Source organism: Ranitomeya imitator, chromosome 2 (genome assembly GCF_032444005.1).
Source record: "Ranitomeya imitator isolate aRanImi1 chromosome 2, aRanImi1.pri, whole genome shotgun sequence".
Taxonomy (NCBI): domain Eukaryota; kingdom Metazoa; phylum Chordata; class Amphibia; order Anura; family Dendrobatidae; genus Ranitomeya; species Ranitomeya imitator.
Window position 1 is genome coordinate 292,009,116 of NC_091283.1, and position 13,475 is coordinate 292,022,590.

At 47.0% G+C, this 13,475-nt stretch overlaps 1 protein-coding gene across 1 annotated transcript in view; it reads left to right on the top strand.

Annotated features, from left to right (window-relative positions):
* The window catches only part of LOC138663266 (oocyte zinc finger protein XlCOF22-like), a 51,842-nt gene that overhangs the window by 29,415 nt on the left and 8,952 nt on the right, over positions 1-13,475 (top strand). The window contains exon 6 of the mRNA XM_069749440.1: positions 183-273. Within this exon, the coding sequence (XP_069605541.1) occupies positions 183-273 (91 nt within the window). The remainder of the gene's footprint in view (positions 1-182; positions 274-13,475) is intronic.

A 13,475-nucleotide genomic window follows, 5' to 3' on the forward strand; every position in this document is an offset into this window, starting at 1 on the left:
CTTACCAGTGACCCTGTCACAATGTGTAGACGGCTGTGAACTTCTTGTGTTCAGTGTTGCTTTATCCACCAGTATTATATGTTTTATACTTGTGTAATGAGAACGGTGGAGATGGCAGGATTAGAGATGATGATAGCTGTGACTTCTCCATCTGTCTGTGACTTTTATAATATTTGTTTCAGGGTGAAGATCTGACCCATATTAATACTACAGAGACATATGTGAGGGGTGATGAGCGGTGTAAAGAGGAGATTCCTACATATGGCTACCCAGGTGAGGAGTAACCACTAAATGAAGAGAAGTCACAGATTCTTTTCCGTCACTGGCTGTGGCTGCTTTATCGGTGGTGTAGTCCGACTGTATCACAATCGTGTGATCACCATTTTGCCTCTAGATCACAACATTCTCCTCCACCCAAAACTGTCCAAGTGGCTTTGGGCATTAAAAGCCCTTTTCTATAGAACTTACCAACTGGAGGATCCACCTACCCCCTGAGATTAGAAGACTCTGACCGTTACCTGCCCAGATCTGTAAACTACAAAGCCAAATGACAGCGTACGTAGAATGTGCTGACAAGTTAGAAAAATATTATGATGAGCCTTTTAGAGAAAATGGAGGGTAATGATGTTGTTGGCTTCCAAAATCCCTGGTGTGGGAAGAAGGAAAAAAATCAGGGCTTTGAAAAGCGCTGCCAAGTGCTGAGCCATAAAGTTGGGCATCAAAACAAATGGACGTAAAAAAAAAAAAAAAAAAAAGCTTTTCATTTTAATATTCTACCCATTTCCTATGTGAACCAGCTCCTTCCTCAGGCATATACAAATGATACATTGTGGATGTTTTATATCCTCCAGAACGGTGTCACTAATCCAATTGCTTAATTCATTAATTAAACCGCGCCCATGGTGCAGTTTTTTGTATCGAAACCTTTCTTCGTATACAAAACAATACAAATAGATGTAAAATGCATATTGGATGCACAATAAAATGTATATAAAGAAAAATATACAGTATGTACATGGAAAATTCTCCGGTTTGAGTGTGGATAGTTTAAAAATCCAATAGGATTCTCTATTCACAAGTCTCTGGGACCTATTAGACACATGTTCTGATATTTGTTCTAATATATTGAGTCTGAAACTGGTGGGATCTCATTTATATTCTAAAACAAAATGCCTAAACAGACAGATTAAACCTTTCCTAATATTATGTCTCTGGCTGGTCATCCTATTATGGATCGCTTGGGTCGTTTTTAGATCCCTGATATTGGATGAATCTCCCTTCTCCCCTTCTGTGCTGCTGAATGTGCTCATATGGTCCCTACAAGACCAGGTCCAGTCTTTCTGGCCAAACCTCACTTTTATAATTGACAACATTAAATGTGCAGTGAGGCCAAGTGTGAATATCTGTACAATAACAGCAGAGTTTCCCTATATTCTGATTTTACAATTACTTATAAAACTGACTAACATCATACAAGATTGTGATAAACTGCATAATAAACAGTACACCTGCGCCATGATATATCTCTAAGTGGTGCGTGGCTGATGGCTGTAATATACACTGGGTACGGAAAGTATTCAGGTCCCTTTAAATTTTTCACTCTTTGTTTCATTGCAGCCATTGGGTAAATTCAAAAAAGTTAATTTTTTTTCAGTAATGTACATTTTGCACCCCATCTTGACTGAAAAAAACAGAAATGTAGTAATTTTTGCAAATTTATTAAAAAAGAAAAACTGAAATATCACATGGTCATAAGTATTCAGACTATTTGCTCAGTATTGAGTAGAAACACCCTTTTGAGCTAGTATAGCCATGAGTCTTCTTGGGAATGATGCAACAAGTTTTTCACACCTGGATTTGGGGATTCTCTGCCATTCTTCCTTGCAGATCCTCTCCAGTTTAGTCAGGTTGGATGGTGAACGTTGGTGGACAGCCATTTTCAGGTCTCTCCAGAGATGCTCAATTGGATCTAGGTCAGGGCTCTGGCTGGCTGTTTTCCTCCACACACATCACATAGAATTATCACCAAAAAGGTCTATCTTCATCTCAACAGACCAGAGAATCTTATTTCTCATAGTCTGGGAGTCCTTCATGTGTTTTTTAGTAAACTCTATGTGGACTTTCATATGTCTTGCACTGAGGAAAGGCTTCTGTTGGGCCACTCTGCCATAAATGCCCGACGGGTGGAGGGATGTAGTGATAGTTGACTTTCTCCCATCTCCCTACTGCATCTCTGGAGCTCAGCCACAGTGATCTTAGTTTTCTTCTTTACTTCTCTCACCAAGGCTCTTCTCCCAGTTTAGCTGGACGACCAGGTCTACGAAGACTTCTGGTGGTCCCAAACATCTTCCATTTAAGGATTATGGAGGCCACGGTGCTCTTAAGAACCTTGAGTACTGCAGAAATTCTGTTGTAACCTTGGCCAGATCTGTGCCGTGCCACAATTCTGTCTCTGAGCTCCTTGGCCAGTTCCTTTTGACCTCATGATTCTCATTTGGTCTGACATGCACTGTGAGCTATGCGGTCTTATATATACAGGTGTGTGCCTTTCCAAATCAAGTCTTATCGGTTTAACCCCTTACTGACATCGGGTGTAATAGTACGCCGATGTCTGACTCCCTCCCTTTGATGTGGGCTACGGCGGTGAGCCCACATCTTTGAACAGCTGGCATGTGCTCACAATAGCCATGGGTGGAATCGAGATCACCCACAGCTATTAACCAGTTAAATGACGCTGTCAAACTCTGACAACTGTGTTACGTGTTACGGAACCACTCAGCACCCAGAATATGTTGTGCAGATATATGTATGTATAATAGGTTCCATGTGAGATACATGTCCCTAATGCATCAGCCCACAGGCTGCGCCCCTGGGCAGAGGGGACACAATATTCCCCTTTTGTCCGCCCCCCACCTTTGTAATTCCCGCAGTAAATATCGGCAGGCTCCGGCCACCTGCGGCTATTGTAATGTATGTCTGGCCTGCCGCTTTTCTATTGGCCTGCCCTCTGTATCTATGTGCTATATTCGGTGTCCTGTGAGTAAAGTGTTGTCAGACTGGAAATACGTGGAAAAGCAGTGATCTTTTATATGCGCCCACGTAACCAAGCAATTTCAGCCAGCGTCCTTCATTCAGACTCCAGCCAAAGCAGAGTGGACCTCCTGAAACACGGGGTGGTACTGAAAGAGGTACCCCAGTTTGGTAGACCCCATTACACTGGTGGCAGACAGCGGGATATGATACCCCTTCTACAGGAGGAAATGAATGAATGGAAAACAACTACCAGAAGTTAAAGAGGACTACATTAAAAGATCTGGTGGAAGCCCGAGGGTTGATCGCCAGCAACAAAACAAAAGCGGATTTGATAGCAGCCATCATGGAACACGACAGTGCAGCGCCCCCCAATGTGAACATGGAGGAGACTGAATTCCAGAGGGAGGTAAAGAACAGACTGGCATTCTATGGCCCAAACCCTGCTGTAGACATCATACGAGAGGTGATGGCTGATGTGGGTACTGATCTGAAGCAAAAGATGGCCGAGCGGACCAGGATAGAGCTAGCCAAGATGGAGATGGCAGAGCGGACCAAAGTGGAGCTGGCCAAGATGGAGATGGCAGAGTGGAGAGAGGAGAGTCAGCGAGCAGGGGGAGCTCTTGCCTTCGACCAGGTACCTTTAACAGTAAGCCACAAAAAGATCCAGTATAATGCCTTCCGACAGTTGGGGGAGGCAGAGGAAGACATTCATGGCTTTCTGCAGGACTTTGAGCGGCAGTGTGCCCTTCATCAAGTGAAGCCGGAGGAACGGGTTCAGATTCTGGCCAGCAACCTGACAGGCTGGGCAGCGGACGCCTATCGCACGGTACCCGATGAGGACTGTATGGACTATGAGCGGATCAAAGAAGTGATTTTGGCCCGGTATGCGCTGACACCAGAGGCATACCGCCAAAAGTTATAAAACCCGTAACCGATACCCACGCTGAATGGGCCTGTAAATTACGGCGGTCACTGCTACAGTGGGTACAAGGGAGCCAAGCAACCACTAAGGAGGACGTCCTCCAGCTCTTCTTGTTAGAATGATTCTTTAATGGACTAACCTCTGAGACACAGGAATGGCTTCAGGACAGGCGGCCAACGACTCTTGAGGAAGCCGCTCGTCTGGCCGATGAACATCATGATGCCAGGAGGCCTCAGTTGTCCGGATCAAAGATGGTCACTAAGGGTCCGCCCATGGACCTGGAGAGCCCCAAACCACCGAAGATTGTAGGGGGACCAGCTAGGAACCCGGCCTACCGGGACCAAGAGAAGACGGACCGGACAGTGTCAGTCCGTGTAGCAGGGGAAGCTATACATCGACTGCCCACTGCCAGGATTCACCTGAACTGGGGAGTCGGGGATGGCCTTGTTGATGGCTTGATGAAGGATTTGCCTGCAGACGTCTTGCTGGGAAATGACTTGGGGCCCATGTTGTCTGCCTTCTCGGTTGCCCCTCTGGCTGAGACATATCCTGTGACCACCCGGAGACGAGCTCGAGCTGCAGAGGCGGAATCACACTCAGAGGAGGCCCAGGTAAGACATCCCAGCCCAACACGTATTCCCATAGCCAGACACATTTCTTGGGCCACCCCAGATGAATTTAAGAGGGAGTTACTTGAGGATCCTTCATTGGAGGGATATCGTGGGAAGGCACAGGAGGGGAGAGGGGTACTGGAAGGGGAACAGTTTATATGGAAGCAGGGACTCCTGTACCGGATCACAGCGCAGCACCACACAGAGATGAGCCCCACTATAAAACGACAGCTGGTAGTTCCCAAGAAGTATAGGCAGGAGTTACTGCGAATCTCTCATGACATACCCTTGGCCAGACACTTCGGCGTCAGGCGCACCAGACATCGTCTGACACAAAACTTCTTTTGGCCGGGGGTAACCTATGATGTTCGTCAATACTGCCAGACCTGTGACAGTTGCCAGCGCATTGGCAAGAGGGGAGATCGATGCAAGGCCAAATTACGCCCCCTCCCCATTGTGGAGGAACCATGTAGCCGAGTAGCGGTCGATCTGATAGGGCCATTAGCCAAACCCAGTCCGTCAGGGAAAAGGTATATATTGACAGTGGTAGGTTATGCTACACGGTATCCAGAGGCTGTTGCGTTACCTAACATACTGACAGAGATGGTGGCGGCCGCCCTGCTCCAGGTTTTCTCATAGATTGGATTTCCCTGGGAGATTATCTCGGACCAGGGTACCCAGTTTACAGCAGAGATGACCAACCAACTGTGGAAGCTGTGCGGCCTAAAGTCCATTAGAAGCGCCCCGTACCACCCGCAAACCAATAGGTTGTGTGAACGTTTTAACGGGATGTTAAAACAGCTCATTGGGACTTTTACCAGGACCTACAGGGACTGAGAGAAATTCTTGCCACACCTGTTTGCCTATCAGGAGGTGCCCCAAGAATCCACGGGGTTCTCCCAGTTCGATCTGGTATACGGAAGACGGGTAAGGGGACCCCTAGACTTAGTGCTAGAACACTGGGAAGGGGAGGGCCTCATAGATGGGGTACCTATTGTACCCTATGTGCTGGAATTCCGGGACCGCCTACAGGAGCTGACCCAGGCTGTACATGAGAACATGCAGGTGACCCAGCAGTGCCAGTGCGTATGGTACGATCGGAGGGCCAGAGAGTGCACCTTGGAAATAGGACAGAAGGTCCTGGTGTTAGAGCCCACTAGGCAGAACAAGTTCCAAGCTGCATGGCAGGGGCCCTACCAGGTAGTGGGGGAAATAGCCAACACAACCTATAATGTCACCGATTGTGATGACCCTAGGGTTATCCGCATGTTCCACGTGAATATGCTGAAGCCCTACCTGGAGCGCCCTGAAGAGGTAGTGGCCATCTGTGCACCTGAAGCAGCGGATTTAGCCGGACTTCCCTTGCCGGATGTCTTAGGGGAAAGGACTCAGTCTAAAACATTGGACCAGGTACACTTGGTTGAAGACCTAGGCCCCCGGGAGAGACAGCTGTTATGATCTGGTGGCCTAGGAGCAGCATGAGACATACTCTGGAGAAGGTGGTACCTTTACTGACCGCAACCCTGAACTAGCAGCGCAACTAGAAGTAGCCGTGGGGGGTACCTAACACTCCCTAGACCCCTCGACACAGCCTAAGAACTAACTACCCCTAAAGACAGAAACGGGAAAACTATCTTGCTTCAGAGAAAATCCCCCAAAGGATAGACAGCCGCCCACAAATATTGACTGTGAAAGGAGAGGGAAATAACATATGCAGACATGAAATCAGGATTTAGCATAGGAGGCCATACTAGCTAAAAAGGAAGAATAGGACAGAGTACTATGCGGTCAGTATTAAAACACTAGAAAATATCCACCACAGAAAATACAAAACACCACATCTGACTAAAGACATGGAGGGTATATCTGCATCTCCAGAGACAAAGCTAGGTAGCAAAAAATCCTTCACAGACAAAGCTGGGCAAAACAAAACAAGAAAATGCACAGACTATAAGGTCCACAGCAGGTGGACAGCAAAAACAAGGCCAGAACTTATCTTTGAAGAAATGAACAGCAGACCAGGAGAGACCAAGTATGGATGTGAATCCTCCAAAAACAATGGACAACTGGCACTGACTAAAGGATAAAGCAGGACTTAAATAGCCCAGCCCAAATTGCAAAAAATGGATACACCTGATAAATGCTGCGATCCAACTACCGCAGCACTACCACTCATAACCACCGGAGGGAGCCCAAGAGCAGAATTCACAACAGTACCCCCCCTTGAGGAGGGGTCACCAAACCCTCACCAGAGCCCCCAGGCCGATCAGGATGAGCCAAATGAAAGGCACGAACCAAATCGTCAGCATGAACATCGGAGGCAACAACCCAAGAATTATCCTCCTGGCCATAACCCTTCTATTTGACCAGATACTGAAGCTTCCGCCTCGAAAAACGAGAATCCAAAATCTTCTCAACCACATACTCCAACTCCCCATCAATCAACACCGGGACCGGAGGATCAGCAGAGGGAACAACGGGCACCACATACTTCCGCAACAAAGATCTATGGAACACATTATGGATGGAAAAAGAGGCTGGAAGGGCCAAACGAAAAGACACCGGATTGATAATCTCAGAAATCCTATCAGGACCAATAAACCGAGGCTTGAACTTAGGGGAAGAAACCTTCATAGGAACATGACGGGAAGACAACCTTACCAAATCCCCAACCCGAAGCCGGGAACCAACACACCGACGACGGTTAGCAAAACGCTGAGCCTCCTCCTGAGACAACACCAAATTGTCCACCACATGAGCCCAAATCCGCTGCAGCCTGTCAACCACTGAATCCACACCAGGACAATCAGAAGGCTCAACCTGCCCTGAAGAAAAATGAGGATGAAAACCAAAATTACAAAAAAAGGCGAAACCAAGGTACCAGAACTAGCCCGATTATTAAGGGCAAACTCGGCCAATGGCAAGAACGCCACCCAATCATCCTAATCAGCAGACACAAAGCATCTCAAATAAGTTTCCAAAGTCTGATTAGTTCGCTCCGTCTGGCCATTTATCTGAGGATGAAATGCGGAAGAAAAAGACAAATCAATGCCCAGCCTAGCACAAAAGGCCCGCCAAAACCTAGAAACAAACTGGGAACCTCTATCGGACACAATATTCTCCGGGATGCCATGCAAACGAACCACATGCTGAAAAAACAACGGAACCAAATCAGAAGAGGAAGGCAGTTTAGGCAAAGGTACCAAATGAACCATCTTAGAAAACCGGTCACAAACCACCCAGATAACCGACATCCTCTGGGAAACCGGAAGATCTGAAATAAAATCCATAGAAATATGTGTCCAAGGTCTCTCAGGGACCGGCAAAGGCAGAAGCAACCCACTAGCGCGGGAACAGCAAGGCTTAGCCCACGCACAAATCCCACAGGACTGCACAAAAGAATGCACATCCCGCGACAAAGAAGACCACCAAAATGACCTACCAACCAAATCTCTGGTACCAAAAATCCCAGGATGGCCAGCCAACACAGAACAATGAACCTCAGAAATCACTTTACTAGTCCATCTATCAGGAACAAACAGTTTCCCCACTGGACAGCGGTCAGGTTTATTAGCCTGAAATTCCTGAAGAACCCGTCGTAAATCAGGGGAGATGGCCGAAACAATCACCCCTTCCTTCAGAATGCCGACCGGCTCAAGAACCCCAGGGGAATCAGGAAAAAAACTCCTAGAGAGGGCATCCACCTTAACATTCTTAGTACCAGGAATGTACGAGACCACAAAATCAAAATGGGAGAAAAACATGGACCATCGAGCCTGTCTAGGATTCAGCCGTTTGGCAGACTCGAGGTAAATCAGATTCTTATGATCGGTCAGGACCACAATACGGTGCTTGGCCCCCTCAAGCCAATGACGCCACTCCTCAAATGCCCACTTCATAGCCAACAACTCCCGATTGCCGATATCATAATTGCGTTCCGCAGGTGAAAACTTCCGAGAAAAGAAGGCACACGGTTTCATCAAGGAACCATCAGAATTCCTCTGAGACAAAACGGCCCCTGCCCCAATCTCAGACGTGACAACCTCAACCTGAAATGGAAGAGAAACATCCGGCTGACGCAACACAGGGGCAGAAGTAAATCGGCGTTTAAGCTCCTGAAAGGCAGAAACAGCTGCAGAGGACCAATTCGTCACATCAGCGCCTTTCTTCGTCAAATCGGTCAGAGGTTTAACCACACTGGAGAAGTTGGCAATGAAACGACGATAAAAATTAGCAAAGCCCAAGAATTTCTGAAGGCTTTTCACAGATGTGGGCTGAATCCAATCATGAATGGCCTGAACCTTAACCGGATCCATTTCTTTAGATGAGGGAGAAAAAATGAAGCCCAAAAAAGAAACCTTCTGCACTCCAAAGAGGCACTTCGACCCCTTCACAAACAAAGCATTATCACAGAGGATCTGAAATACCATACTGACCTGTTTCACATGAGACTCCCAATCATCGGAAAAAATCAAAATATCATCCAAATATACAACCATGAACTTATCAAGATAACTACGAAAAATATCATGCAGAAGGACTGGAACACAGATGGGGCATTAGAGAGTCCGAATGGCATCACTAGGTATTCAAAATGGCCTTCGGGCGTATTAAATGCAGTTTTCCACTCGTCACCCTGTTTAATACGAATAAGATTATATGCCCCTCGAAGGTCAATCTTAGTAAACCAGCTAGCCCCCTTAATTCTAGCAAACAAATCAGTAAGCAAAGGCAAAGGGTATTGAAATTTGACCGTGATTTTATTCAAGAGGCGATAATCAATACACGGTCTCAAGGAGCCATCCTTCTTGGCAACAAAAAAAAACCTGCTCCCAATGGTGAAGAAGATGGCCGAATATGCCCCTTCTCCAAAGACTCCTTAATATAGCTCCGCATGGCGGCATGTTCTGGCACAGACAGGTTGAAAAGTCGACCCTTAGGGAACTTACAACCTGGAATCAAGTCAATAGCACAATCATAGTCCCTATGTGGTGGAAGGGAACTGGATTTAGGCTCATCGAATACATCCTGGAAATCTGACAAAAACTCAGGAATTTCAGAAGAGGGGGAAGAGGAAATCGACATCAAAGGAACGTGATCATGAACCCCCTGACAACCCCAACTAGTCACAGACATGGATTTCCAATCTAACACCGGATTATGTAGCTGTAACCATGGAAAACCCAGCACAATATCATCATGCAAATTATGCAACACCAGAAAATGACAATCTTTCTGATGGGCTGGCGCCATGCGCATGGTCAGCTGTGTCCAAAACTGAGGTTTATTTTTAGCCAATGGTGTAGCATCAATCCCCCTTAAAGGAATAGGGTCCTGCAAAGGCTGCAAGGGGAAACCACAACGTCTGGCAAATTCTAAGTCCATTAAATTCAGAGCGGCGCCTGAATCCACAAATGCCATGACGGAAAATGAGCAGATCAAGGTCACAGATAACAGAAATTTTGGTTGTACAGTACTGATGGTAACAGAACTAGCGATTCTCTTTGTACGCTTAGGGCAATCAGAAATAACATGAGCAGAATTGCCGCAGTAAAAACACAACCTATTCTGACGCCTAAATCCTTGTCGTTCAGCTCTAGACAAAATCCTATCACACTGCAAAGGCTCAGGGCTCCTCTCGGAGGACAATGCCACAGTGTGCACAACTCTGCGCTCGCGCAAGCGCCGATCAATCTGAATAGCCAGAGACATAGAATCACTCAGACCAGCAGGCATGGGGAACCCCACTATAACATCTTTAATGGATTCAGAAAGACCCTTTCTGAAAATTGCCGCCAAGGCATCCTCATTCCATTTAGTCAGTACAGACCATTTTCTAAATTTCTGGCAATACGATTCTGCCGCTTCTTGACCCTGACACAGGGCCAACAAGATCTTCTCAGCTTGAGTCACAGAATTAGGCTCATCATACAATAACCCCAATGCTTGAAAGAAAGAATCAACATTAAGCAAAGCAGGATTGCCAGATTCCAGGGAAAATGCCCAATCCTGTGGGTCACCACGCAGCAAGGATATGATGATTTTAACCTGCTGAATGGGATCACCAGAAGAACGGGGTCTCAATGCAAAAAACAGTTTACAATTATTTTTGAAACTCAAAAATTTGGATCTGTCACCAAAAAATAAATCAGGAGTGGGAATCTTAGGTTCTAAGGCAGGAGTCTGAATAATAAAATCTGAAATACCCTGTACCCTGGCAGCAAGCTGATCCACCCAAGAAACTAACTCCTGAACATTCATGTTAATACTAGGTTCCGTAGCCACCCAGAGATTAAGAGGGAAGAGAACACAGAATAGACTGGAGAAAAAAAATGGCTCAAGAGCTTCCTTCTCTTCTTCTGAGATGCATTTAATTCATTGTTGGCCAGTTGTACTGTTATGATCTGGTGGCCTAGGAGCAGCATGAGACGTACTCTGGAGAAGGTGGTACCTTTACTGACCGCAACCCTGAACTAGCAGCACAACTAGAAGTAGTCGTGGGGGGTACCTAACACTCCCTAGACCCCTCGACACAGCCTAAGAACTAACTACCCCTAAAGACAGAAACGGGAAAACTATCTTGCCTCAGAGAAAATCCCCCAAAGGATAGACAGCCGCCCACAAATATTGACTCTGAAAGGAGAGGGAAATAACATACGCAGACATGAAATCAGGATTTAGCATAGGAGGCCATACTAGCTGAAAAGGAAGAATAGGACAGAGTACTATGCGGTCAGTATTAAAACACTAGAAAATATTCACCACAGAAAATACAAAACACCACATCTGACTAAAGACATGGAGGGTATATCTGCATCTCCAGAGACAAAGCTAGGCTGCAAAAAATCCTTCACAGACAAAGCTGGACAAAACAAAACAAGAAAATGCACAGACTATAAGGTCCACAGCAGGTGGACAGCAAAAACAAGGCCAGAACTTATCTTTGAAGAAATGAACAGCAGACCAGGAGAGACCAAGTATGGATGTGAATCCTCCAAAAACAATGGACAACTGGCACTGACTAAAGGATAAAGCAGGACTTAAATAGCCCAGCCCAAATTGCAAAAAATGGATACACCTGATAAATGCTGCGATCCAACTACCGCAGCACTACCACTCATAACCACCGGAGGGAGCCCAAGAGCAGAATTCACAACAGACAGCAGGCGGAGGAGTTGTTGAGTCAGCAATAGAGGAGAGGATGTTTTCGGAGAGAGCAGGGTACACTCGCCTGGCACAACACAAGGTTGAGGCCCAGGATCAGACCCCCTGCGACAAAACCCCTTCCATGTCCCTGAGTCTGTACGAGAGGCGATGCGACAAGAGATGTTGCGTTTAGGGGTCATTGAAGAGTCAGATAGTCCCTGGGCATCCCCTGTAGTGTTAGTGCCCAAGAAGGATGGGACTACAAGGTTTTGTGTAGACTATCGTAAGCTCAATGAGAAAACAGTGACGGATGCATATCCCATGCCGCGTGTGGATGAGTTGTTAGACCGGCTGGCGGGGGCAAAGTATTTGACCATCATCGATCTATGCAAAGGCTACTGGCAGATTCCCCTTAGTCCTGACGTTATTCCCAAGTCAGCATTTGTCACCTCGTTCGGCTTATTCCAGTTTCGAGTTATGCCATTTGGGATGAAGAATGCCCCGGCGACCTTCCAGAGGCTGGCTGACCGGATTCTGGATGGTCTCCAGGACTATGCTTGTGCCTACATGGACGACATCGCCATCTACAGTGCGTCATGGAAAGAGCATCTAAATCACCTAGAGACAGTATTGGACAGGATCCACAAGGCCGGAATCACCCTGAACCCAAACAAGTGTCACGTGGGCAAAGCAGAGGTTCAGTATTTAGGGCATTGGGTGGGAAGTGGGAAACAGCAACCAGAACCAGCCAAGATTGAGGCCATAGCCACATGGCCCACCCCACGCACTAAAACCCAGGTCATGGCGTTTCTAGGGATAGCGGGGTATTACAGGAAATTAATTCCCAATTACAGCAGCGTAACCAAGCCCCTCACTGATCTGACCCGTAAGAACCAACCCTGCCAGGTAACCTGGACCCCAGAGTGTGAGGAAGCCTTCTGCCAACTAAAGGACGCCCTCACCAATACCCCAGTATTGGCCGCACCCGATCCAACTAAACGTTTCCTTGTTCACACAGACGCTTCTATGTTTGGATTGGGGGCAGTACTGAGCCAAGTCGGGCCGGACGGCCAAGAACACCCGGTAGCTTACCTGAGTTGGAAACTACTGCCCCGTGAAGTAAGCTATGCGGCCATCGAGAAGGAGTGCCTGGCGGTAGTATGGGCACTCAAAAAGTTGCAACCATATTTGTATGGATGATGGATGACAGTTTTCCCTCCTAACGGACCATAATCCCCTAGTCTGGCTTAATCGGTTCTCCGGAGACAACGCCAGATTGCTGCGGTGGAGTTTAGCCCTACAACCTCTGGACTTCACCATCCACTACAGACCCGGCAAACAAAACGGTAACGCCAATGGACTAAGTCGACAAACGGAACTTGTACCAACCCCATAAACTTCGGTCATCCCCAAACCGATCGGTTAAGGATCAAACTGTGTATGCCGATCGCATTGCTGAAAAGGGGAGCCGTGTTACGGAACCACTCAGCACCCAGAATATGTTGTGCAGTTATATGTATGTATAATAGGTTCCATGTGAGATGCATGTCCCTAATGCATCAGCCCACAGGCTGCGACCCTGGGCAGAGGGGACACGATATTCCCCTTTTGTCCGCCCCCCACCTTTGTAATTCCCACAGTAAATATCGGCAGGCTCCGGCCACCTGCGGCTATTGTAATGTATGTCTGGCCTGCCGCTTTTCTATTGGCCTGCCCTCTGTATCTGTGTGATATGTTTGGTGTCCTGTGATTAAAGTCTTGTC